Below are 26,845 nucleotides of genomic sequence, written 5' to 3' on the forward strand. Positions count from 1 at the left end.
CTGCAGGGGAACCCAGGGCCTCGGCTCTGATGGGGCTGGGAGAGAGGGATCCTGGTGGGAGGCCAGTCGGGAGAGAGAATCCTAGGGAGGGTCCCTCTCACCCTCCCCTGTCAGCTCCAATCAGCTGCTGCCGGCTGCCCCCATGCGAGCCGCCTGCGCCCTGCGGTGAGCCTGGCCCCGCAGGGAACTTACCCGACAGGCTGGCCTTGCACACAGATGGCGGGTTGCTGCTAGAAGTTCTCCTGCAAGACACGTGGGACAGGCAGCGGCTGAGCGTGGCACTGCTGGGGTGCACCTGACTCAAACACACAGTCCCCTCCCCAAGGCCAGCTCCCCACCCCCCCATACACTGGGAAGCAGCTTCTGCTGTGTCCACGGGAATCAGATTCTCCCCCATCTCCCCTTCCCAGCCCATTGTCCCCGGAGCGTTCGCTCTGTGCTCTTGGATCTGGGGGATCCTCCCTACTTGCCCTTGGGATGGGCCCCCCGCATGCATGTTCGAACCCCTCTGCTGCTGGCGGCTCCCCACTCACTTGCTAGCCACGCGGTCCTGCAGGTGCGTCAGCAGGGCAAAGTTGCTCCTGACGGTGCGCAGGCTGGCCAGGACCTGTGGGAGAGGAACGCAGCTGCTGAGCGCAAGCAGCACAAGAAAGATCCTGGGTGCGGGCCTGGGGCCAGTCAGCTCAGCAGTACTCCGGGGAGCTACATCCGAGAGCCCCATGGCTGGGAGCCTGGAATCGGAGACTTCCCCTGGAGTCAGAGCTCAGACTGGAATTCACACCGATGGCAGGACCAGCAGCCCCTGACGGGGGAAGTGGGGGGTGCAGTGCCAGAGCTCACAGGCAGGATCTGCCCCAGGCCTGGGAGGTGGGTGGAGGCGGAGAGGACAGGGGATGTCCCAACGGCCTTTCTGAGCTCTGGAAGCGTGTGCCAGGATGGGGGGTGGGGGAGAAGCTGGTGTTTGGATGGGGTGGGTGTATGCTCTGTGCTGTGCCCGTCATTCTGTCCTGATACTCCCTTCCCAGAGTGCCGGACTCAGCGGCTGGGACCCATTATGCAGGAGGCAGAGTTTTCCCTAGCGGGAGCCGTTCAACACAGGGACAGCCGTTTGCTGCGTGTTTGTGCAGTGCCTGGCACGCCGGTGCCCCAAGCTGCCTGGCCTCCAGGCACACGTGTCTATGGCAGCGTAGGGGGCCAGTACAGTGGCGGTAAGACGTGGTGGGTGCTGGATGGAGACGGGCCTGTCTGTGGGGAGCATGGGGTTTGCACTTGGCTTAGATCCAACTCCAGAGCGATTCCCAACTGCCCCAGCTTGAGGCCAGGCGGGCGAGCCAGGGCGGAGGAGACCCTACCTGCGCGAAGGGCGTGACGATCATGTCTTCTCCATGCCTGCAAGGGCAAAACGGCACATGAGGCCCCGAGAGGGCAGTGAGGGAGGGACTGGGCGGGCACCCCATGCACAGGGCTGGCCCAGGGCCTGGGCACCACAAATTAGGGGGTGAGTGATGTGCTGGCATGGAACCACCCTCTGCCCAGGACAGGTTCCACCCTAATCGAGGGAGACCAGACATGCGAGCTGTGAGTCTGGGGTGCCCAGCTGAGGCTGGCCTGGCTGCTGAGCGGGCCCAGGCTGTGGTGCCTGGCCCCTGAGTTACGCTGGTGCCCCTTGGCACGATGCCCCCGAGCAATGCAATTCCAGCTCCCGCTGCTCCCTAGCCCTGTTCCACAGCTACAGCCTGGTGCCCCGGTGCCTCTGCTCCCTTCAGCGCCAGGCCCACACTGCTGAGCTCCCCTCCCATCTCCAGAGGACGAGGGCACCAGACCTGAAGATTTCAGCTTTGTCTGGCTGGACTAAAGACGGACAGACTGATTCCCTGTGGGCACAGAGCCCACACAAGGGCTAGGGCCTGCTCCAGTCCCGCTTTGGCCCTTGGCCGGGTGTCTTGGCCTGCCAGCCCAGGGCGAATTCCCCGCAGCGAGGGCTGCACGGCCCGAGGCAGGGCTGGTGCTTACAGGTCGCTGGCGATGGAGGAGTTCCGGGACATGGCTTTGGGAGACAGATCATAGTCGCTGTCGGAGCGGTAGAGGAAGGACTCTCGCCGCTGGCTGTGAGGCACGTTCCCCTGCAGGACCAGCCCGGAGCCGGGGCTGGCTTGGGGGTCCAGCGGGCTCCTCCCCGATGAAAGGCCATTTTCAATGTCAAAGCTGCAGAGAGAGGGAAGGAGGAAATGCTCAGGAGAGGGGAGGCGGAGAGCCAGAGCCTGCCATGGGCCCACACTGCCTTGCCCCGTGCGGGCTGCTCTGGGACGCTCCTGGCTAATTTCTCCCAGCTCTGAACCCCGCTCAGTGCACACGGGCCAGGCCAGGAGCCGGAGCAAGGGGAGGGAACGTGGGCACAGGCTGTGCTGCGCAGGCCAATGAAAGGCCTGATAAGGGGCAGGGAAAGGGGTTTCTGAACAGCTACAGCCCAGACTCCTGCGTCACTCTGCAATCAGGGGACAGGGCTGTGGGGCAAACCCAGCCTTGCCCCACAGGCAGCCAGGCACGCTGGGGTGACTGTCACAAGGCCTGCTTGCTGCTGGCTCTGTGGGTGAGACCCCCATGGTGGGCGACCCCCATGGCAACGAGATGCTGTGGGCCAGGGCCGGCTTTATGAACTGTGGGGCCCAATTCGAATACCCGGCGGCAGTCTGGGGCTTCGGCGGCGGGGGGTCCGCTCCGGGTCTTCCATGGCACTGAAGGACCCCCTGCCCCCAAAATGCCGCCGAAGACCCCTGGAGCGGGCCCCCCACCCCCAAAATGCCGCCGAAGACCCCCGGAGTGGATCCCCCGCCGCCGGGTGAGTAAAAAAAAATTAAAAAGGTGCCTAAGGCGTGGGGCCCTGGCATGGGGCCCTCTTAGGCGTGGGGCCCGATTCCAGGGAATCGGCGGGATCGGCCTAAAGCCGGCCCTGCTGTGGCCAGCCCTAGCTCTCGAGTGTAACCCTACAATTGCAGAGCACCCCGGTTTGTCACACCCCTACTCCACCCCAGCACGCCCAGCCCCGCGCCTGCCCCCCAGCACCAGGCCCAGACACATGGGGCTAAGAGCTTCAGGCCCAGCCCCCTGCAGTGCCCCACCTACCCCTTACCCCCCATAGCACTGCAACCCCCCAGCCCTACTGCCACTGGCCCATCTCTGGGCCCCCTGGGGCAAGGCAGGCACCCTGCCCATCTCAGGCGGTGGGATCCGCTCTGGCAGAGGAAACGGATTGTTCTCATCTGAGGGGAATGGGGTCCTGGCTGTGGGAGCAGCAGTGGGGTGGGTGCCGATCTGGACCATGCAGTGACGCTGGGGGACGGTGCCAAGGCCTGTGCCTTGCTGAATGGGCAGGTTCTTTCAGGCCTGGCCCTGGGCCTGCTACGTGCTGCTCCCCCCTGCCTAAGCCTCATCTACCTGGATTTCTGCACTCGGCCAGCAGCCAGCACCGCTGCCACCCCCTAGCGCAGGGCTATGAGCCGTGCTGGGGCAGCTCAGGCTGCGGGGGAGGCCAGGAAGGGCTCCGTGTAGCCAGACACAGCTTTCGTCTAGTGCCCGTGTAGCAAGAGGGAATGAAATGCAGTCAAGTGCACAGAGCAGGGGCCTGGAAGCCAGGACTCCTGGGTCCTATTGCAAGCTCTACCACTGACTCGCTAGGCCGCCTTCTGCCTCAGTTTCCCTGTTTGTGTAACAGAGGTAGTGATATTCACCCACCGCTCATGAACAAGCCCCTGCAGAAGGCAGCTCTCCAAGGGCCCATTCCAAACCCCGCTCCATGGAGACACTCCCGGCAGCCCTGCAGGCTGGGCGCCAGGCCCCCATGATCCCTGCTAGGGACAGCTGCCAAGAGCCAGGCTCTGTGGACAGTGCAGGGACCCGACCCACAGGTCACCACCAATTAGGGGCTCAGTGCTGCTAGCTCCGGCTCTGCCCCTGCCCGATCAAAGGCAGTGGCCCTGGTAGTGCTGCCCAAGCCACACCACTGGACCAGCACATCCCCCAGTGCTGGAGCCACCTGCGGCAGCTGAGCCGACCTTGGGAAGAAGAGGTCAGCGCAGCCGAATGCTGCTCTAACAGCTGCTCAATAGGATTTTCCAGCAGCAGCTGCTGCCCCCACTTTGGGATGGAAACAGGCGCCCCCGTTCCCATCGACTGGCCCAGCGCGGCTAATCAGGGCACTTGTCTCCTTCCCTGCAGGAAGGTCACAGCTGAGGCGGGGAAGGGAGCAATGGGCTTGGCGGAACCATGGACCATCCAGAGGGCTGTTGCCCGCCCCACACTGGCTGTCCAAGGAGAGGCAGGGAGCCGGGCAGCAGCTCCCCCTTGGTAATGTGGGACAAACTTTCCAGGGAGCTGGCGAGTTCCGGCTGGGTTTGGTTTGGCTCAGCCCTGAGGCCAGGGTACTGGGCTCTAGCCTGTCTGAAGCGTCCCGGCTTGCAGCCTGCCCAGCTCAGATTCGCCCGGCAGTGAAAACAGTCCTTCAACGCTCCCATAAATATTAACAGCCATCCCTGGTCTGGCTCCCTCCCCAGCTCAGCACCGTACAGCGCCTGGCACACCTTTGTAGAACTACAGAGAGATCCCGAAACAGGCTAGCAGCCTTCCTGGCACCCACCCCCTGCACAGCATGGCCCCTCCACGGAGCTGGGTGACCGAGGGGGGCTGAGCCGTCCAGCTGGGCCTCTCTCCCGCTACTGCTCCCTGGGACCAAGAGCTGTGGGACAGGTTGGTCTGCTGCAGTTTCTGGCATTCGCAGGTTTTTTCGGCTGTGCCGAGTCCCCGAGCTCTCACTCAGTCCCACTCGCTAACATCTCAGTGCTGGGAAGCACGTCCCCACCTTCCTTACCATCACCCCGTTACTCCCAACTGCATCCCCCAGGCAAGCCTCACTCCAGTTCCCATGCTCGGGTGGAACCCACCCTTGTTTATGGCTCCAGCTGCATATGGAAACGCAGCCCCCGCTGGGGAGCTGAGCCGGGAACCTTCCCCACCCCCTCGACGGTGCAATGCCAAGGCCCGGGGCTGCTTTTCAGCAGCACGGCCATTTCCTGGACGCTGACAACGGAGTTATCTGCTTTGGCCTGAGCTGCTTGTCCTCCTTGCAGGACGCCTGCCACTTCCAAGTGGATGCCGGGAGGTGGAAACAGCAGCGTGGAGTGGGAGATGGAGGGGGCCCCAGGATGGGCTGAGAATTGCTGAGGAGCAGGGGGGGGTCAGGGAGCAGCAGAAGAGAAGGCCCAGCTCCTGCTCTGCCGGCGATACAGAATTTACTGACGTGTCAATGGAAAAAGCCCTTGACTCCGTCGCTTCCACAAAGCAATAGCGGCTCGGGGAGTGTGCTGATAAGATTTGCAGCTGAGCCCCAGCTGGGAGGAGTTGCAAGCACTTGGGAGGACAGGGTTACAATTCAAAACAACTTGGAGAAACTGAAGAATTGGTCTGAATTCAACAAGATGAAATTCAGTAAAGACAAGTGCCAAGTGTGTCACTTAGGAAGGACAAATCAAATGCACAGCTACAACCCGGGGCGTAACTGGCGAGGTGGGAGCGCTGCTGAAGAGGATCCGGGAGTTACAGCAGACCACAAATGAATCAGAGTCAACAATATGATGCAGCTGCAAAAAAGGCTGATCTTCTGGGGCGTATTAACAGGCAAGACGGGAGGTCATTGTCCCGCTGTGCTGGGCTCTGGCGAGGCCTCAGCTGAGTCTTGTGTCCAGTTCTGGGTGCTGCGCTTTAGGAAAGATGTGGACAAACTGGAGAGAGTCCAGAGGAGAGCGACAAAACCGCTAATGTTCAGAAAACCTGACCGGTGAGGAAAGGTTACGAAACGGGGCAGGTTTGGTCTGGAGAAGAGCAGGCAGAGGTGGGACCTGGTGACAGTCTGCAAATCCGTGAAGGGCTGATCTAACCCGGACGTGGCCAATTGATCTGTGTGTCCACTGCAGGTGGGGGCCCAGGCTGCAGCCCGGGAGATTTGGCTTAGAAATGAGGAAACACTTTCTAAGGCCGGGAGTTGAGCCCTGGAACAGGCTCCCCAGGCAGGCAGTGGAGTCCCCGTCTCCGGAGGGTTTTAGGACCAGGCTGGACAAGCCCCTGTCAGGGCAGGTCTGGGTTTACTTGGTCCAGGCTCAGCACAGGGGGCTGGGCTCGGTGACCTCTCGAGTGGCTCCCAGCCGGAGGTTGCTATGAAGGGAGAGGTGCAGGACTCGCGGCCCCAGCCGGCGCCCCACGCCAGCCCTTCCAGCCGAGCTGCACTGGGCAGTCTGGGGCAGGAGCTGGGCGTGTGTCTGTGGGGGGCTCCTGCCTCTCGCAGCACAGACAGAAATGACAGTAGCTCTAATGAGCCTCTCCCCTCCCGGAGCGCACACGTCCCCTCGGATGACAAGCCCCACAGGTGCCAGGGCGTGTCAGAGAGCCCCTGGCAGGAGAAAGCCACCACATGGCCTGCCCCCCCCCCCCGTCCATGGCGCTGACCCATGGGGGGGACGGGAGGCCCCATTTCACTTTATTCCAGTCCTAGAGATAGCACAGGGGGAAATCTGGGCTCTGTCCCCCGTGGAGACATTCGCCTGATGGGAGCGCGCCCCTCGGTGAAGGCATAACCCCACCTGCCCTCCCCAGCAACCTGGCTTCCCATGGCTCAGAGACACCGGCTGGACCTTCAGCCCCTGCCTCCTCAGAGGTGTGCAGTGCAGGACTCCATGGCAGAGGCCCAGCGAGCCCCAGCCCAGCACGCTGATCACCCCGGGAATCCTCTGCCACTAACGGGGCCTCCATCCAGCCTGCTCCCTGCCCCGGCTCCTGTCAGCCTGCAGCGTTCCCACGGCACTAGCCAGGGGCATGCGGAAAGGCAGCCGGCAAGTCCCAGCAACCAGTCGCAGGCTGTGGGGCTGAGCAAGCAGGGTCAGGGGACGGACTTTGCTGCAGCTCGGGTGGGGAAGGCCGGGGAGGCCATGTCCTGCCCGTGCCCGTGCCCGCTAGTTGCTTTCCAGGGCTGTAAACGTGCCCAGACGCCCGGCTCTGGCCCCACCCAGCAACCGCTGCCCGGCCCCTCCACCCCCCCAGAGGAACCTTCCTCCTCTCTGCAGCAGCATGTCTCCCTACCTCCCCCCCCACACACACACTCCAGGTCACACCTGGCTGGGTGCAGAGCCCTCGACACACGTTACCCCCTGCGCCTTCTCCCCTCCGAACGCGCCCAGAGCCCGCTAAAGGGCAGCCAGCCCCCACTCTGATCCTTGCCCCACCAGTCCCAGGAGGGGCTGGAGCGAGGTATTGTCCCCAGCAGAGCCAGAAGGAGCCACGGGGGTTGGACCCCCTGGCATTACAGGGCGCGCCGAGGCAGCAGGCTCCAGCCCCAAAGCCAACAAGCAGTGGGGTCCCCAGGCTGGTTCTTTCGCACCCAGCCCATCGCTGTGGTCTGTGGGCTGGCAGTGTCGGCAGCCAGCGCCCGAGCTGGGCTGGCCCTGGGATTTGACCCCTTCCACCGGGGAGCAGTGGCCACACGGCGAGCGGCGCAGTTACCGTCTGTGCTTCTGCACGATGTCGATGGGCCGGTTGACGGCGCGGGGCGAGCCGGCCAGGTAGCCGTTGCAGACCATAAGAGCACAGTCCACCAGGGCCACGGAGCCACGGCTTGTGGGCAGGCTCATCCTGTCCCGTGCCCTCCAGCTGCTCTCACGCCAGCAGGCCCGGGCCCCTCCACACCTGCAGGGAGGGCGAGTCTTCTCCTCCAGCGAGCTCAGCGTGGGGGCCTGGCCCGAGCCTCCCATGGGCCGCCCTGCGGCACCGCTCTCACTGCGCCCACGGCGCCGTCCGCTGCACCCCGAGGTCTAGGGGGCTCTGTGGTGGGCTTGGCATGGGCACCTCGCCATGCTGCGCCCAGCTCCCCTCTGCCTCTCTGCTCCCACGAAGCGGCTCCACACAGCCATGGCTGGCTCTCCCTGCGTGTCCCCGCTCCACGCTGCCTGCTCCCCCAGGCCGGCTGCAGGCTCCCCCCGTCTCCCTCCGCTGGCTGGCTTGGCTCTGCCTGGCTCTGCCCCCTGCCAGCAAGCGGCACAGGACCCTCTGCGAGCCCAGCTCACAGCCAGCTCCACCGTGATGTCACTGGGGGGAGGAGGGAGGGGCCAGCTGGCACGTTCAGCTCTCTGCAAATATTTCCCTTTAACTCCTTCCAGCCCAGCATGTGCCCTGCTGGCTCCTGCCCACGGCCTCTCCCTGGCGCGCCCCCGGGGCCCGGCTGGCACAGGCTGCCTCGTGCCCCAGGAACCAGTGTGCCGGGGTGCAGGCAGCAGAGCCGGCAGCTGGGCAGACCCACTCTTGGAACCAGCAGGCGAGGAGTTAACACAAGACCTAGGGTGGCCCCCTGGAGAAGCAGGGTAGCTGGGGCCGTGCTGGGGACATGGGGGCTGGATACCACCTGGCAGCAGGGTCATGACATAGCGGTTCCAGGCATGGCAGCCTTCTTGCCCCGGTGACCGTGACAGGCAAATCCACCTCCCCCAGGCGGGTGTCCGGACATGGATGTGGAGCTCCAGGGGACTACAGGCAGGATTTCACACCCCAGGGTGAGACAACACTACCCCAGCCCTTCGCTCCAAGCCCCAGATCCCCCCTTCCCCAGAGCCACAGCTGAGCCTGTCCAGGAATGGGAAGTGACGCTCAGCCCCGCTCTCCAGCCCCCACAACCGTCACATCCGAGACCCCCGCCGCACGGGACACATTTCCCATCACTCCCCGGCCGAGGCAGGGCTGTGAGCCCCAGGAGGCAAATGGGGAACGGAAGCACGGACAGAATCAGCAGCTGGCCCACGCTCACACAGCAGGGCCCTGCACCCACTCTCCCGCATCCCACGCAGGGCCCTACGCACCAGCCAGCCGGCCTCTCACCCCTCTGCCCTGCTGGGCTCGCTGCACGCTGCTTTGCAGAGCCAAAGGGCTGCTCCTTTACCCCACCACAGCAGCGGAAGCGGCCCAACGCTGTGTGTGGACGCAGCTAACGCTGCTTAGGGTGCGGGGACTGTTCCCACGGAGTGACGGGGTGATGCTGCGCTGGAGGGTCTGACATGGAGCAGTGTCGGGGGGCCGTGGTCAGACAGCACCCTTGGCACAGCACAGAATGGTGCTTCCAAGCCCTATGGCCTTTCCCTGGCATTTCACACAGACACAAGTCTGGCTTCTGCTGATGTTTCCAACAGTCCTTCAGCAGGGCGAGTGGGTGGACCCCAGCCTAGCACCTGATGACCGGGGTCCAAGTCCCTGCTCTGCCTGGGACCCTGGGCGCTGTGCTTCAGTTCCCATCTGCCCAGGGGGTAACAGCCTGGCCCGGCCGCCCAGGGGGCTGGAAGGATAAACACAGGGACGACCGTGAGGCTGTAGCAGCAGCACCCCCCAGCCTGGCCTCAGGTTGCTCGCGGTGCCTGGGGCTGATCACCTGTCCGCATTCTCCCCCAGGGCAAGTGGCCGGCCAGCTAGCCCAGGCGCACAGACCTGGAGCCGGGCCACAGGGTGCAAAGCAATTCTTTAGGCAAAACCACCCTAAGAAAGCAGCTCCTCTGCCCACCCTGGGCGTGGCTCTCAGGCTTTCCCAGTAGGAGCCCAGCTCCTAAGGTCTGAGGGACTGAGCACCTCAGCCCTTCCCAGAACGCAGCTGGGTCGGGTCAGTGAGCAGGGCTGGCAGGCCACGCACCTGTCAGTTCTTCACTGCAGCAGCAGTAGCAGCAGCGCCTCGCAGCCCGTCCTCCTCCTCCAGACCCCTGGAGGGCTCTGCAGGCAGAACTGCCCTCCAGGGCTCTGCGAGGCGAAGTAGGTGCTAGCGCCAGGAGAGGCCCCAAACTGGGCAAGAGTGGCAGCTGCGCTGGTGTGTTCCTGGGCGAGAGCTCCCCTCGGAGCTGTGCCCGCCAGCGATACCACCGGTGCTCGAGACAGGCAGTGCTGGGGAGCGTCAGCCGAGCAGACACCCGGGGCAGAGAGAAACAAGACTTCCCCTGAACTCCCCTTTCCAGTCGCCCTAGGAGCCATCTGTCACTCCAGCGGGTCAAACCGGCAGACAGAAACGGTGGGAATTTAATGAGCTGAACTGGGGGTTTTAATGGCCATGTGCTGCCGGGGCGTCAGTCTCACGACTCACGGGAAAGGCTGCATCCCCAGCAGTGCAGCGTCGCATTCGCACCAGACTGGGGCCCTGGGTCAAAGGAAACAGTGTCCCCAGCTGACACACCAACACCACTTTCTGCAGAACCTGGGTGCTCCGGAGGAGTCTCCTCCCCTTGGCCTGGCTAGCGGCTGCTCTGATCTGCAGGGCTGTCAGCTAACGGGTTTGTTTAGCTTTTCCTGCGTGTCTCTGAATTCCCTTATGTCCGTATCACAAGGAAAACCAAACGCAGACAGGTGCAAGCAAACCCCAAGGGACCCCCAGAGCAGAGGGGCCTGAGCCCCCCTCTCCAGCTCACAGCTCGTGCCTTTGCCCACGGCCCATTCTGCTCCCCCGTCACAGACACACACAGCTCCTGGCATGGACACTGCCTGGGATGTTTCCAGCCAAGAAGCCAGGGCAGAGTCTAGGCTCTGAGCAAAATCCAGCCCTGTAATATTTGCTCCAAATGGCTGGGTCCCTCCCACAGGCTAGAAGCCAGCGCTGGGGCAGGGGGGTGGGACAGTATGTGGTTTGAAGGCTTCTAACCTGTGTAGGTGCAAAAACCAACCCGCACCTGCAAGGCCCCCCGGCTGGGTGTTATCCCCGCTCTAGTTCAGCACAGAGAGTATAATCTCTGCACAGCTGCCTTTCACACTGCGACCATTTCCACATCCAGTGTGAATGGTCTGGCAGGGAGGAGGGGGCATCCCCGGTCCTGTGCCCATCTGGACTCTGGGAGCAGCTCATGGTCCCTGACAGCCTTTCTGCAGACGTCTCTGGAATGCCAGGCAGACTCCTGTGTGCCCGATGCTGTCTGCAGAACACGCCGTGCTGGCAAGGCAGGATGGCGTGCGCCTCCGTCGAGGAATGGAGCTGGCAAGAGCCCCTGGACCAGCACGGGTTTGACTGGAGCGGCATGTTTACCAACGCACACTGGGCACAGACAGTCTCCCCGCCCGGGAAAGGGAGCTGCAGGCGCTCTGAGAAATAGACCGAGAGCTGTCTGGATTCACAGGCTACATTCACACTGCAAATAAAAGGGGTGTTCGTAACCCACGTGAGCTAACTCAGGTTAGAACAGCAGGGAAAACACGGCACCTCAGCTGTCCCCTCGGGTGAGCAGCTGGAGTTAATCAGAGCAGCTCCAGGGGCTGACACACGTCGAATTGCAGCATAGCTCTCAGGGTTACGAACACGACTTTTATCTGCAGTGTGGACACTGCAGACTGTGCTCCTGCTAGAGCCGCCCAAGCCAGGCTGCTCCTCGTGGTACCTGACTGCACCCCCACTCAGTGCATCCCCACGGCTGCCTCACAGCCACGCACTCAGCGGGGCAGGGGGGGTGCAGGGGGGTTAGTTCTGAGCTCGTTCTCCTTTCTCCAGCAGTGGAAGAGACTCGGGGCCACAGAGTCGTGCCAAGCACCTTCCACCAGCACAAAAGGCGAGCTAAGGACCCACGGCCCGGCCTTGTGTGACAGTGAAGCCATCCCCACGGCCTGTGCTCCACCAGAGCCTGCACAGGTCCCGCCAGGCACCTCTCCCCGCCTGCCCCTTCTCCAGCTGATTTCCAAGCCACCGCTGTGACAGAAACGGGGCCGCTCAGAACCGCGCTCAGGGAAAACGTCAGGAAGGTTTCCTGGCCTGGCCCAGCACCCCTGCGGCTCCCACTTTCCCATCTGCTCCCTGCCAGATTCTGGCCTGGCTTCCGTTTCCATGGTGTCGTGAGAAAGTGCATGGCCCCAGGACATGGCCGAGGGAGCAGAGTAAGGAGGAAAGCCACCCGGCCAGGGGAATCCCAGGAGCAGTGGCGGGTCCTCACGCTGGGCCTGGGACGGCCACTCTGGCAAGTCACTTTCCTGCATGCCCATGTCCGCCCCGTGCCACAAGGCTGATGGGGAACCACGGTGCCAAGGGTAGAGACTGCAGCCCTTGGGCTTGCAGCAGCATCCTGGACCCAGAGCCGAGCTCACCCCGCAGGGAGCTTCTCATCTGGAGCTCACCCCAGGCCAGACCTGGCCCGATTCTCACTGCCAGAGCGACATCCCCTGCCCGTGCTGCCCAGCCTCACACAGAGGGTAGCCACGGTGGCTGGGGGGTAACACGGGCTCCCCGCACTGCCCATCCCAGCTGCAGGCCGGATCCCAGCTGCCCTGGTGCTGGGCGGACGTGCGTCATTGGAGCGGCTCCCAAATCAATTCAAGCATCGATCCACCCGGCCGTGCTGAGATGCGACCTTCAGTGACCTCCATGAGCCAGCCGGCCCCAGACACGCAGCCGGGGGTGGGAGGTGCTGAAGAGGCTCCATGCAGCTTTCATCTGCCTTGTTCTGAAGGCAATTGGAGCCAGGGCCCAGGCGGCCCCTGCCCCTCGCAGGAAGCCCATGGGGGCAGCAGGCCGAGCGGGAGAGCTCTCCCTGGCGGATGGGCCCCCACGTCTGTTCTCCGCACAATCCCAGCCAGTACCCGATGGAGGCAGCCTTGGGTCTCATGGAGCCCATCTCTCCCCCTGGGGCCAACGGGATCCTTACAAGACGTCTCCAGCACAGGGGCTCCGAGCCCTTTTCTGGGGAGACGATTCCCCTGGCTCATACATCCTGCTGGCAGGGCTCCTCCTTGGTACTTGTCACTCCAGTTCCTCGCCCTGGGTCTGTCCCACTCGCCCTGGAGCTGGCCTGGGATGGGGCTGTCCTGGCCCAGCAGTGTGAGGCCAGCAGGTGCCTGGCCGGGCAGCACAGGAAGGTTTTTCCTCCCCTAAATACATGAGAGCTCGGCGCAAACCACCAACCCCCCGCGCTCTCCTGGTCCACTGAACTGCCTGATTTCAGAACATCGAGACTTTGCACTTATGCAGACACAGGCCTGCGCCCAGCGTCCCCAGTGCTTCATTCATTCAGCATCTCTCTGCACGTGGCAGCAGCTCTCCTGAGTGAAGCAGAGGGGATAAGATCTGCAGCAGAGCTGGGAACCCAGGAGTCCGGACTGCTTGCTAGAGCAGCCTGGGTGCGGGGTGGGGGCGTCCCACTGGGCTTTGCAGCATGCTGGTGACGCCGTGGGAGAGAGGTGCTGGGGGTGTTACTAGGAGACCGATTTCCACAGCTCCCTCAGGTGCCAGAGTGCGGTGCAGAGAGCCCCGGAGATGCTGCAGCTGTGGCTCCATAGTAGCTGATTTGGCGCGCCCCTGCTCCGTCCCAGGGCCCCGGGCCTCCCAAACACAGATGGGCCGGGAGGACAGGGACCCCGAACGTTACCCCCCTTTCCCTCCCGTATGTACCCCATGCAGGAGTGCCTGCGGACGGGGGGGCAGCCATCTGGCAGCATCCTCCCGGGAGCCAGATGCAGGTGCCAGCAGCTTCAGTAACTTCAGCCACCCCTGAGCCGAGTGGCCCCAAGCCCAGAAAGATGAGCCCCCCCACCCCCCGCAGAGGGACCCAGGACAGTGAACCTGAGGCAGGGAAGAGAGAGGGTTCTGGGGGCCCTTCGGCCGTGCCGGTGAAGCCCTGGGAGGACGGGAGAAGGTGTTTGCCAGCAGGTGGTCCCGGGTTTGTTCCAGGCTCCCGGACAGGGTGACCAGACAGAACATGTGAAAAATCGGGACGGGGGTGGGGGGTAGTAGGAGCCTATATAAGAAAAAGCCCCCAAAATCAGGACTGTCCCTATAAAATCGGGACATCTGGTCACCCTACTCCCGGATGAAATGGCTCCGTAACATTCTGTGTCCTCCCAGCACGGCCACTCGCCATGATGGTGGAACAAGAAGCACCTCATAGTTTGCAGCCTGGTTCCGGGCCAAGAGAAACTGCTGCATTCGCTCCTAAATAGGAAATTCTGGCTCCCAAGGGCAAGCAGGGCAGGCGCCACCGCTCTCCCTCAGGCAGGGGCAGCTCTCGGCCGCATCTGCCAGGCTGCCTCACAGCCCCGGGCGAGGAAACCGAGCCGGGCCGCGCCGGGCAGCCCCTGCTGAGAGACGTAGCTCACCCTTCAGCAGCCCCTTCCCATCGCTCCTCAGCCTCCTGGCCCAGCATCGGGACGATGCCCACGGACCCTGTCCCCTCTCCGGCAGGATCCCCTCCAGGGCCGGTCCTTGACACAGCCAAGCTCCCGAGCAGATGGCCGGACCGCGAGGGGAGAGACGGAGGGGAGAGAAGCCAGGCACATGACTGCGGCAGGCCCCGCGCCGGGGTAAGGCCAGGCAGGTGTTGATCCTTGGGGCTGTAGAGGTGCAAAAGGAAAGTGCTGGGGCCAGGTCAGAAGCACCTAAGGAACATGCTCCTCCAATGCCCCCCAGTGCCCACCCCTACTTCCGGCTCCCAGACGCCGCCCCTGCACACAGAACCCCCGTGTGAAACGCGCTGGAAGGGGAAGCGCGTCCGGGCCACGGGCAGGCGAACAGCTCGTGCGATTCACAGCGTGTCGGAGCCCAAAGCAACACAGGAGATTGACCCAACAGCCCAGGCTTGGCAGGGAGATCAGGGAGTGTGGGCAGCTGGGGCTGTGCCCAGAGCCCTGGCAAAGGAGGTCACTGCATGCCCACGGCTACTGTGCCTGCAAACCCCCAGCTGGCAAAGCTGCTCTCCAGCCAGAGGAAAATGCTGCCACATCCCCTGCATCAGTGCCCCTGGCTTGGCAGAATGGCCCCAGAGTCCGCAGGGGGCACGGACCCTTCTGGAGACGCTTGCAGCAGCCCCCTTGTTCCCTGCAGAAGGAGAGATTCCCTGTGTATGCCAATGGGAGCTCAGATTTCCTTGTCAGGCTCATGATATCTGGTGTCTCCCTGGCTGCCCCCGCTGCTGGAGTCAGGGGATTGGGGTGGGGGAGTCTCTCGCTGAAGAAAGAACAAGAAATTTCTCCTCCTCCTGGTTGTCGAGCAAAGTTTGAAGTTGTGGCCCGGGGCCGACGCAGATGCTCAGAGACAGGTGAAGACTGATCTGTCCAATGCTCCCGGCTCTGGGGCCGGACTCGTGATCTGTGGGGTGGAGTGTCCAGACCCCATTCTCTCCTCCTGCTGCCAGGCTGCGCCGTGGGCTCCCAGCAAGGAATCGGGCGAGACAGCGGAGAGGCCGAAGTGGCACCGTTACCTCGTCTGCACCATTCTCTCTCACTGGATCTGACCTGATCCTGCAGGACTCAGCCCTCCCCACATGTGGGGCTGTTTCAGGCTCTGCCGAGCTCCCTGGAGCAGGGCTGAATGCAGCCACCATTCGTGCTGTGGGTGCCCAGCCAGGACTCCACATCCCTGGCCTCCAGCTGGAGCCGGCCACAGCCCTGGTGCTATTTCGCCATGGCTTTGCTTTACTGATAGGCAGGTGCTTTAAAAGCCAAAGGTCTCACTGCCCCTTACCACCTGCCATGGTGTCACAGAGGGAGCTCAGCGGTGCTGCTAGCAGAGTTCTTGCTCCGTGTCCTGCTTCCCATCTACACGGCCTGCAAGCTCCAGCAGCAAGGCCCCTCCCCGGCCCAGGAGCTGCCTGAGCCGGGCCCCGCGAGGCGTTTGGGGCGCTGGGAGCCGCCCAGGGCAGAGCTGGTCCAGAGAACGGCCACTGGATGCAACGGCTGGAGCTGCCCAGGAACCCCTGGGCACCTCCTGTCCAGAGCGACGTGGGGCTTGGGATCTCCCATTGCACCTCCTGTGGGGCGGGTTCCTCTCTCAGCAGGAGTTTGTCCGTCGGCCTGTCCATCTGAGAGGCTGCTCCCCACCTAACTCCTCATGCCCAGGCTGGTAAAATGCCCCCTGGCCTGGGGTTCCCAGCTCTCCCCACCCAGGGCCTGGTGTGCAGGGGCGGAGCACCCACTGTCCCCAGGGAAGACCAACAGGCTGCAGGTGGCTCAGCACCACTGGAGTCAGGCCCAAGGGGCAGCATCCAGCAGCTCCCACTCAGAACCACGGAGAAGCCCCCTCTCCCCGAGAGCAAGAATTTCTTGGAAGATCTGGTCTTAGGAGAGTGATGCTGAGGGCCCAGCAGGAACAGCTGTGCTGCGTTGGGACAGTGCACGGCCCAGCAAGGCAGGCTACAGCCCTGGCTGTTTGGGTGCAGGAATGCACCACAGACCGGCAGCCCCAGGGAACAGGCTGCAACGTCACTGAGAGCCCTGGCCCCAAGCGTGGGGCAGGGCTGGACCTGCACAGGGGAGCCTCCTCAGATTTTAGTGCTGGGTCTCTGGCCGGCTTCGCTTCCTAGCAGTGCGGCAAAGGCATTCCCACAAGATCCGCAAATCTCCATTAATTCCAAGGGCCTGGGCCCCCCTCTCCAAACCAAGTGCCTAATGAGAGAGACCGTGCACCAGCTGCACGAGCACCTCCGCTGAAAAAAAGCCACAGGGCCCAGACCTGCAAAGAGCCTGAGCCAAGTCCTGCCATGGCCTCGTGTGGGCCGAGCCCTGAGTGGGGAGAGGCCACTAAAAGATTAGGGACCTCCACTCACCGTAGCCACATAGGAGCCGTCAGCACCAGCATCCAGAGCCGAGGACTGGTAGCCATTTCCACTGTGAATAGCCAGGGCCCCTGCTGTAGGCGAAGAGCAGAGGGAGGAAGGGGCTGGTGTGGCGTGGGGTGGGTTGCCTGGCATCTGTTTAGCCAGGGCTGGGCCAGTGGCACTCAGGCTGCTGCCAGCCATTTCCCAGCTGCCTGGCAGGGAGGCCATGGGTCAGGTGCCAGTGGGGATTCACCGTATTCAGGGCTTGCTGCTGGGACCCAGGCAGGGACCTTGCTCCCGGGGAGGGTGCTGGGGGAGAGCAGGGCCAGTGGTGGCGGAGGCTTTGCCATATGCCCTGCTGCCCCTAGGAGCCCCGAGCCCCTGAAGCAGCAAGTGCCACCCAACGAGCAGGGCCCTCACTTCAGGGCAGGTTCAGCACCCACGTCTGCGAGGTGCCCCGTGTGCTGAAGAGCCTGCCTGGCCGTGCCATCACCTGGGCACCGGTTTGGGTGTCTGTCAGGACTCCTGGGTTCTGTTCCCAATTCTGCTACTGACATGCTGCGTGCCAGCAGCAGGGGCAGACCCCCAGCCATAAAACGGGAGCAAAGGGGGCCGACCCATGGCTGGGCCAAGGGGGGCCAGTTATTCTTTCAAAAACCCAGGTAAGGTTAGCGGGAAACCAGTGCAGCCCCAAAGAATGTGGTGCAGCCCGGAGCCACTAGGTGTCAGCACAGACAGGCCAACGGAGAGGCTGGCACAGCTTGGGGAACCCGGGGTGCCCAAGGGCCGTGCTGCAGAGGTGCCAGGGGCACGCCGGGGCCCAGCACACCGCGCCTTTCCCAGGAGACTAGTTACTGAATTCAAACAGATTTTCCGTCCCACGCTAGCTCCTTTGATGCTCACCGGCCAGTCTGCACCCTGGGCCGGCCGGCCGGCCTGGGAGGTTTGTTTCCTCTATAAATAGCTCTTGTTGCCATTGCAAAGGGCTCAGCTGCTCACGTCCTGCACCGGAGGCCGGGCAGCCCCGTGACCCCGTGCGAGAGGACCTGCTGGGCCAGCTCTGGGGCCATCATTCCTGCAGGAGGGGCTGCGTGCACCCCGCCCCCCAGCTCAGGGAGTCGTGGGGGGGAGAAATCCCAGGAATGGAATGGTGCTGCTAGCATCACACGCTGCCTTACGCAGCCTGTCTGGAAATGTCACCGGGACTGTGGGCCGGCGCCAGGCAGCATCTGCAGAGCAGTGGCCCAGGAGTGCAGCCCGCCACACGGCTCGTTCCATGCTCACTCACCAGGCCGACCCCTGCCCCACGTGGGCAGATGCAGCGCCCCACCCCCATAGCTGGGCCCCTGCCGGGTGGGTGCAGTGGCCTTGGGATGCACCAATGCCCCTCCCAGAGCGCTTGCCACCTGCCCCTCCAGACTCTGTGTGGGACATGCCAGTGGGCAGCCCAAGCAGGGGAGTGGCCGGGGTCAAAGGCCCAAACGTCCCCTGTGCTGACATGCAGGCAGCACACGGAGGGCCCGGCTGGTGGGCAGCCTGTCCACACGCTTAGCAGCACCAAGCCCCTGGGCAGGGTGACCGAGTGCCCAGGCCAGTGTGCAAAGCTGGGGCACTTCCAGCTCGCGCCCTCCAGCCTGGGCGGCACAGCTCTGCTCGGGCACAGGTGGGAGCTGAGCGAATGCAGAGCTGGGGCATCAATGAACCCCCAGCCTTGCTGCCTCCAGGGCTGCTGGCTCCTGCGTGTGCTAGCAGGGGTGGGGCTGGGCATGCTGGGGGCAGGGGAGATGATGGGGAAATGGGTGGAGTCCCAGGGCTCCCTGCAGGTGCATAAGGAGAGGTGCAGATTGGCTCCTGCTGGCAGGACCCAGCAGCAGGTGCCTGTGGCATGGCTGGGGGGGAAGGGGGCACAGGATGTGTCTGCTGCTTGTTTTCCTCTCTCTGTCGTAACAAACACCCTTTCTATTTACATTCCCACATCTGCCGCGCAGCTGCAGCCCAGCTCCCAGACAGCCTGGCTCCTCCCGGATCCCCAGCACCCTCCATCCATGCGGCCCGGCAGCCCGCTGGCCGGAGAGGGGCTGCCCTGGCCCCAGGCCTCTGCCAGGCGGAGTATGGAAGTGGTAGGAAGTAATTGGCCAGGCCAGGCAAACACAGGCCCTTCAGCCAGCAGGAGGCTGGACTGGGACCTTCCCCGGTTCGCAAAAGTGGGTAGAGGGCTCGATCCCCCAGAGCCGGAGCTGCCTGGCCTGGCCTGAGCCAGCTCTCCCCACTCAGCTCCTCCTGGCTCCACGGCTCAGCCCCGCGCCCCCTATGCCCCTGGCCTGCTGGGGGCTGGGCAGGGGGAACCCTCCAGCCCCGTGCCAGGTTCCTGGCCTCAGAGCTGCTTTTGCTCAGGGCTGCAGGGTCCGAGCAGGGTTGACGCCAGCTCTGCAGGAGCCTCCCCCGGTGTGGCCGGGGAGAAGGACCAGCAGCAGGGAGCAGCCCCACACACCTGGCCTGAAGGCACCTACCCAGCACCCGCTAAAGACAGCGCTTGGTTGGGGAACCAGCTCTGGGCACCTCCTGGCATCACCCACAAACACCCCAAGTTCTCTGCTCTTGTCAGCACCCACCCATGGCTGGTACCTTGTGTCACCCACATAACGTGCAGAGCTGGGCTGGGGTCAGGGAGGCGGGGAAGGGAAGTGCCCCAGGCCACAGAGACAGGCCTAACCGCCCAGCTCATCTGCAGGCACCTCTCAAAGTCTCCCAGTGAGTTCAGGTCTCAGCACCCTGTGAGCTGCCAACCCTGGAACCAGCCCGGCAGCAGCCTGTGCACACCGCCCTGCACTGGCCACCCTGCCCTGCCCGGCGGTGCAGCCCCCGTACCTGCCCTGCCCAGCCCTGCCCTGCCCAGCCCTGCCCTGCCTGGCGGTGCAGCCCCCCTACCTGCCCTGCCCAGCCCTGCCCTGCCCGGCGGTGCAGCCCCCGTACCTGCCCTGCCCAGCCCTGCCCTGCCCGGCGGTGCAGCCCCCCTACCTGCCCAGCTCCGTCCTGCCCAGCCCAGCTCCGCCCTGCCCAGCCCAGCCCTGCCCTGCCCGGCGGTGCAGCCCCCCTACCTGCCCAGCCCTGCCCAGCTCTGCCCTCCCCTGCCCGGCAGTGCAGCCCCCCTACCTGCCCAGCTCCGCCCTGCCCAGCCCAGCTCCGCCCTGCCCAGCCCAGCCCTGCCCTGCCCGGCGGTGCAGCCCCCCTACCTGCCCAGCCCTGCCCTGCCCGGCCCTGCCCTGCCTGGCGGTGCAGCCCCCCTACCTGCCCAGCCCAGCTCTGCCCTGCCCAGCCCTGCCCTGCCCGGCGGTGCAGCCCCCCTACCTGCCCAGCCCAGCTCCGCCCTGCCCAGCCCGGCAGTGCAGCCCCCCTACCTGCCCAGCCCTGCCCAGCCCTGCCCGGCGGTGCAGCCCCAGCCCTTACCAGAGGGGGTGAGCCACGGTAAAACGCCGCTGCATGCGGATGCTCTGGTTCATCATGAGCTTCCTGAAGAGGATGGGCGAGTTGCGGGGGGAGCTGCAGGGGGAGGCACTGGGGGAGGCCCCCGGGGAGCCATGCTTCGGGTTCAGCATTTTGGAGCCACAAATTAGTGTGTGGGGGGGGGCCCACATGCACAAGAGGCTCAGCCAGGCCTTCCCCCCCTGTTCAAAAATCTCCCCCAGGAAAATCCCTTGGAGGGCTCCCCTGCCCCCAGCGGGGTCCAGGCTGGCGGAGAGGGGGCGCAGGGGCCGCCGCAGTCACTTTCAGGCCACCAGTTTGATTGTGCGCAGAAGCTCCATGGAGGCTGCTGCCCCTCTCGCGCTCCGGCTCCGCGCTGTGCTCTGGCTGAAGGTGAACGAGCGGGACTGGGGGGCCGGCGGGACGTTGCTACGCGGCTCCGTTTCCTGAGGGTCTCGCAGCGCCGGCTCCCCGGGTCCCATTCAGAGAAGACAAACTGTCCGTTTGGTACAAAGCAGGAAGCGCGTTGCAAACACAGCGCCCTCGCTCCCAGGGAAACTTTCCATTCCCCTCCCGTCCCTGCCTGGGAAATTAAACAACTGTCTGGCTCAGCAGACCCTGAAATACGAAGCCAGCCCCCCTCGTGGCTTGGGCTGGGCCAGGGACACTCGCTCCCTCGCCCGCTGCATGGACGAGCTGGGGCTTCCATGGCAGGGAGAAGCAGCCAGCGCCCCCCAGCCGTGCTGCTCCCCCACTGGGCACTCAGCCCTTTCCCCCTCCACAGCACCAGCTGCCACAACTGCTGAGACTAACGTTAAACTGCACTGGAATCTGGGGCAGGACCGGGGAGACTTTCCCTGCTCAGGATCGTAAACCACAGGGGCTGGATCCTCAGCTGGTGTAAATCCAAAGACTTCAGTGCAGCTACGCCAGCTTACGCCCTCTGGGGAGCTGGCCCACTGGCTTCCCCTGGCACCAGCTTGCCCGGGGGAGGCTCAGCTCAAGGTGCCCCCTCGCTCTGCCAGCCACAGGGGCACCAGCCTAGAGCCCTGTCCTGCTCTCCCCCTCCAGCCCCCTTCATTCTCCCAACCCAAGAGTGCGACAAACCCAGAGGGGTCCCCCCGTGCTCCTCCCCTGTTCCCCAGGGACCCCCAGAGAGGCCTGGCAAGGAGAGCAGTGGGGCAGAGCCCCTCCCTGGAGCACGGGCAATGGGCAGCCCGGCTGGGAGCGCTACACTGCTGCTGGTGCAAGCTTCATAGGCCACTTCAGCAGCTGTGCCGGAAAAGGGACATCTCCCAACGGCCCCGCCAGCTGCAGCCCCACTAAGCAGAGTGGGAGCCCCCCAGCCCTGCTCAGAACCTCCCCACATGGCACCGCTGCACGGGGACGGGCCCACAAAGCCTCCAGGCCATGCTGCTGGCCCAGGCCCCTTTCAGGAGCTCTGGGTCCCACCCCGCTCCAGACTCCACCATCGGCGCCAGGCCCCAGGGCAGTGAGAACACCTGAGCAGTGGGGCCAGGCGACAGGGTTTCCGGGGTGCAAGTCACTGGGGAGGGGGCAGGCAGCAGTGGGTCAGCGTCGCTCCCGCACAGGCAGATGTGCAAAGTGGCTGTGAGCGGAGTCCCAGTGGCACAGCTGGGCAGCCAGGAGCACATGTGGCTGGCTAGGCTGAGTGATCTCCAAGCCCCCGAGCCGGCACAGCCACTGCCGGGCACAGCCACTGCCAGGCACAGCCACTGCCAGGCACAGCCACTGCCGGGCACAGCCACTGCCAGGCACAGCCAATGCCGGCACAGCCACTGCCGGGCACAGCCACCGGCTCCTCCTCTGCTCCCAGCGCCGCTGGGAAACGCACCACCTCTGGCTGTCTGCACCGGCTCAGGGATGGTCAGCCGCAGCCCAGACCCCACGGCAGAGCCCAGCTGGGCTCCCCCCTGGCTCCAAAGCCTTGTCCCTGCAAACCCTCTTCGGCAGCAGAAGCATTGACACGGACCTCGCGCTGCGGCCAGCCGCAGGGGCCCCACTCACCCCTAGTTCGTACTGGAGAGTGGGTGAGATCTGGGCCTTGGGCCAAGACAGACAAATGAACCAGACACGCTCGGCGCCACCGGGCCGGGAGCGGTTAACACGGGAGGGCATGAAGGGATGGCAGCTGCCCTGAGGCAAGGAGCCCCTGGCCACCCTCCATAGCATGTGGGGCCAGGAACCCCTCCCTCCCCAGAGCTCTCTCTCACCGCCCCATGGTGCCCCAGCACCTGAGCCCTGCTACCCTGCAGAGAAAGGGGCGCCGGGGGGGGGAGCATTGCAGGCACTCAGTCTTGGAACTGGACTGGGGACCTGGGTTCCCACCTCGTGACCCTTCCCAAGTCCCAGGCCCCAGCACAATCCAGCAGTGGGGCCCCCGTTTCAAGGAGCATGTTCTGAAGCCCTGTCTGTCTCCACTGAACGTCTCACTGCAGCTCAGATGACGCATCGTTAACTCCTCGCCAGCTCCCTGAAGGCGGAGAAGGCCCAGCTGGCTGTCACCCCCCCACGCACCTCCTGCCCTGCAGACCCATCACAGGAGGGTCCTCCAGTATGCAATGGGGCCCGGAAACGGCCCTCCCAGCTCGTATCAAGTGGCTCCCTGGGAGTCTGACTCAGCAGGGAGGCCACGGGCCGACTGGGCCATGGGGACTGAGCTCCCCGCGGCTGCCATGTCTAACATGAGTCACAGGAACATCCAGCTCACGCCACCGTTCCCTGTATCACCCTGCGCCTCCGCACGCAGAGGAGCTGCCTTGCTTTTCAGTGCAGCAGCCCCTCGAGGACTGCAGCATGGCAGGATCTAACCAGCCACGGGCAGTCCTGCACCAGCCCTGTCGAGTTCTTTGAGCAGCAGGTAAAGGAGACCTGGTTGGCATGATTGACTGGCACTGGGGCCAGGCCTGGCAGATGCAGCAGCGGGGGATGCAGTCCCAGCGCTCGAGGGGGAGCCTGCCACACGGGGAGAGCTCAGCCTGCCGCTGTCCTGAGGACTCAGGGTGAGCTGTAGTGCCACTGTCTGCTGGCAGGCGGCTGGGCCAGGCCCACAAGGCAACGCTGGGCACTGAACGCTGCTGTTTGGGGCCTGGGAGCAGGGCAGCAAGAGACCCCACATTAGGGCATTCCCCCTGCAGGGACTCAAATACACAACGACCCAAACCTTCTAACTGGTTTTGGGCAGCCAGCCTGGCACTGCCTGCCCGGGAGAGATCAGCAGCCCGGTGTGGAGGGCTCTGGTCCCCCGCTCCCTGTGGGCAGGTCTGGGGTATCCCACAGCCAAACCCGGAAACCCTGATTCAGGCAGCCCCCAGCACACGAGTGGCCGGCTGCAAAGTGTCACGGAGTGTGGGGGAGTCGGGGCCCTGCACCCCTCTTCCTGCGATTCGCCGGGACTCTCAGCCAGCCAGCAACACAGAAGGTTTATTAGACGACAGGACACAGTCCCAAGCGGAGTGTGTAGGTACAACCAGGACCCCTCAATCAAGTCCTTCTGGGGGGTTCAGGGAGCTTAGACCCCAGCTTGGGGTTCCCTGCGTTGCACCCCCCAGGCCAAGACTGGAAACAAAACCTCCTCCAGCAGCTCTCTCCCCCTCCCCCCGCTCCGCTCCTCCTGTCCTTTATTCAGTCTCCCGGGCAGAAGGTGTCACTTCTCCCAACCCCCCTCCTGGCTCAGGTTACAGCTCAGGGAGCTTCCTTCAAGGGAAGTCCCCCCTCCCCAATGTAACCCCCCTGCAAGGTTCCCAGGTCAAATCCGCCCTGCTTCCTGCTCCGTCACACAAGGATCTGACCGACTATCATCATCACAACGCACTGCTCTCATGCCATGCGCTTGCCTGGTGCTGCTGGGAGCAAGGACTGAGAGAAGCCTCTGCCCTGGAGAGTTTGCAAACTCTGCTGTCTGCACTAGCAGTGCTCGGAGCTGGACCATGGCACCCTCACGTGACTCACCCTTGTACACTGCTTTGCACATGCACCCGGCAGGAGACAGCCCAGCTCTGCTGAGCTCCTCTGTTCTCCCTGCGATCCCATTGATGACTGGAAAAAGGCTAATGTAGGGCCCATCTTTAAAAAAGGGAAGGAGGAGGATCTGGGGAACTACAGGCCAGTCAGCCTCACCTCAGCCCCTGGAAAAATCATGGAGCAGGTCCTCAAGGAATCAATTCTGAAGCACTTAAAAGGAGAGGAAAATGATCAGGAACAGTCAGCATGGATTCACCAAGGGCAAGTCATGCCTGACCAACCTGATTGCCTTCTATGAGGAGATAACTGGCTCTGTGGATGAGGGGAAAGCAGTGGACGTGCTATTCCTTGACTTTAGCAAATCTTTTGATACGGTCTCCCACAGTATTCTTGCCAGCAAGTTAAAAAAAAGTATGGGCTGGATGAATGGACTATAAGGTGGATAGAAAACTGGCTAGATCGTCAGGCTGAACGGCTCCATGTCTAGTTGGCAGCCGGTTTCAAGTGGAGTGCCCCAAGGGTCGGTCCTGGGGCCGGTTTTGTTCAATATCTTCATTAACGATCTGGAGGATGGCGTGGACTGCACCCTCAGCAAGTTTACAGATGACACTAAACTGGGAGGAGTGGTTGATACGCTGGAGGGTAGGGATAGGATACAGAGGGACCTAGACAAATTAGAGGATTGGGCCAAAAGAAATATGATGAGGTTCAACAAGGACAAGTGCAGAGTCCTGTACTTAGGATGGAAAAATCCCATGCACCACTACAGACTAGGGACCGAATGGCTGGGCAGCAGCTCTGCAGAAAAGGACGTAGGGGTTACAGTGGACGAGAAGCTGGATCTGAGTCAACAGCGTGTCCTTGTTGCCAAGAAAGCCAACGGCATTTTGGGTTGTATAAGTAGGGGCATTGCCAGCAGATCGAGGGACGTGATCATTCCTCTCTATTCAACATTGGTGAGGCCTCATCTGGAGTACTGTGTCTAGTTTTGGGCCCCACACTACAAGAAGGATGTGGATAAATTGGAGAGAGTCCAGCAGAGGGCAACAAAAATGATTAGGGGGCTGGAACACATGACTTATGAGGACAGGCTGAGGGAACTGGGATTGTTTAGCCTGCAGAAGAGAAGAATGAGGGGGGATTTGATAGCTGCTTTCAACTATCTGAAAGGGGGTTCCAAAGAGGATGATCTAGACTGTTACCAGATGACAGAATAAGGAGTAATGGTCTCAAGTTGGGGGAGGTTTAGGTTGGATATTAGGAAAAGCTTTTTCACTAGGAAGGTGGTGAAGCACTGGAATGGGTTCCCTAGGGAGGTGGTGGAACCTCCTTCTTTAGAGGTTTTTAAGGTCAGGCTTGACAAAGCCCTGGCTGGGATGATTTAGTTGGGTTTGGTCCTGCTTTGAGCAAGGGGTTGGACTAGATACCTCCTGAGGTCCCTTCCAACCCTGATATTCTATGATTCCATGATTAGGGTCCTCCCCCCTGCCCCCCCCAGCAGGGGGAGGTTGGGATCTTTGTCCGGGTCACAAAACGAAACAAGGATTCAGGAAGCAAATTCTCTGGGGTTTGGCTGGTGATATTCACACCGATGAGAGCAATACAGGCCCCAGGACAGTGACCGACTCCAGGGGGGTCTCCAGTGTGTGTGGTAACCCCCTGCTCCACCCCTTGTGCCTCAGACACATCCCCCCCTTGACTCAGGCAAGGCCCTGGGAGGGCAGCTAAGCTCCTGGAGGATGGTTCTGGGCTCTAGAATGTTTCCCTCGCTCATCAGACTGTCTCCTCCATAAACTCATCAAGCTCAGTCTTGAAGCCAGTTCAGTTTTTTGCTCCCACTGCTCCAAAGCTTCACTCCTCTGATGGTTAGAAACGTTTGTCTGGTGTCTTGGCCAGTTTATATCCATTTGTTCATGTGCCACCATTGGCCCTTAACTTAAATCAATTCTTCAGTCATAGGGCACAAGCCCGAGTTTAGCGATTCATTAGAAACCCTGGCTGTTGGCCTTGCAATTTCACAGGCCAGTTCCATTAAAATTCTTGGATGGAGATTTTCTGAGCCCCCCCGATTTGCTCCCATGAAGCTGTTTGAGTTTGACTTCTGCCTCAAACTTGGTCATTTCTAACTCCACGTCCTCGTCCCCAGTAGGCGCCTGCCACAGTCCCCAGGCAGAAGAGCCACAAAGAGTTTGTACTAACTAAAGCTACTCCGACTGCCAGCTCTGCAGCCAGGGACCGGCTGTGTGCCTGGATTTGTACAGCGCCTAGCGCCAGGGACCCAGGGCCCGTGATTGGGGCCCTAGGAGGGCCTACCCCAAAGCGAACCATAAACAGGAGTGCCCCATGGAAAGAGCTGAGGGTTTTGATGCTCCAGGCAATGCCACTAGATGGCAGCACAGAGCTGACTTGCTTCCACCTGCCGCCCACAGCCTGCCCAGAGCCCTGGCTGCAACTCTAGGACGGCAGGACTCAAACTCAGGCCCTCGCTGCGCGTAGATGGCAGGGGTTGCTGGGCTGACGCGTGGGCCCCTCCATGGCAGCAGCCTCACCAGCTAGATCCATGTCCCTTGACCCCACTCCCACCTGCTGCCCCTGCCCCCAAATCCCCCCGCCCGGGTCTGACTCCCAGAGCGGTGCCAGTTCTCCCTGCTCAGCATCGCATGCAGCCACCCACGCCTGGCAGCCTCGCCCATCCCCGGCACTGGGGGAGCGAGGGGCCAGCCAGACCCCGCAGTGCAGAGACGCCCCTGCTGTGCAGGTGCATGGCTCCCTGGCTGGCGCTGGTGAAATCGGGGGGGGGGGTAATTCAATGCCAATCTCAATGCCCAGGGAGC

The 26,845-nt window shown here is 63.0% G+C and overlaps 1 protein-coding gene across 5 annotated transcripts in view; it reads right to left on the reverse strand.

Moving 5' to 3' along the window:
- PDE4C (phosphodiesterase 4C) overlaps positions 1 to 26,845 on the reverse strand; it is an 88,282-nt gene that overhangs the window by 19,758 nt on the left and 41,679 nt on the right. For 2 of the 5 annotated variants that reach the window (XM_044998446.1, XM_044998448.1), the window contains 4 exons: positions 2,014 to 2,205; positions 1,353 to 1,389; positions 534 to 607; positions 193 to 242 (listed from right to left, as the gene is read on the reverse strand). In XM_044998446.1, the coding sequence (XP_044854381.1) occupies positions 193 to 242; positions 534 to 607; positions 1,353 to 1,389; positions 2,014 to 2,205 (353 nt within the window). Of the gene's footprint in view, positions 1 to 192; positions 243 to 533; positions 608 to 1,352; positions 1,390 to 2,013; positions 2,206 to 4,937; positions 6,981 to 7,545; positions 8,095 to 20,012; positions 20,635 to 26,845 lie in introns of those variants that run through there. The other 3 variants (XM_044998449.1, XM_044998447.1, XM_044998450.1) reach the window with 3 other exon arrangements.

This window comes from Mauremys mutica, chromosome 24 (genome assembly GCF_020497125.1).
Source record: "Mauremys mutica isolate MM-2020 ecotype Southern chromosome 24, ASM2049712v1, whole genome shotgun sequence".
NCBI lineage: Eukaryota > Metazoa > Chordata > Testudines > Geoemydidae > Mauremys > Mauremys mutica.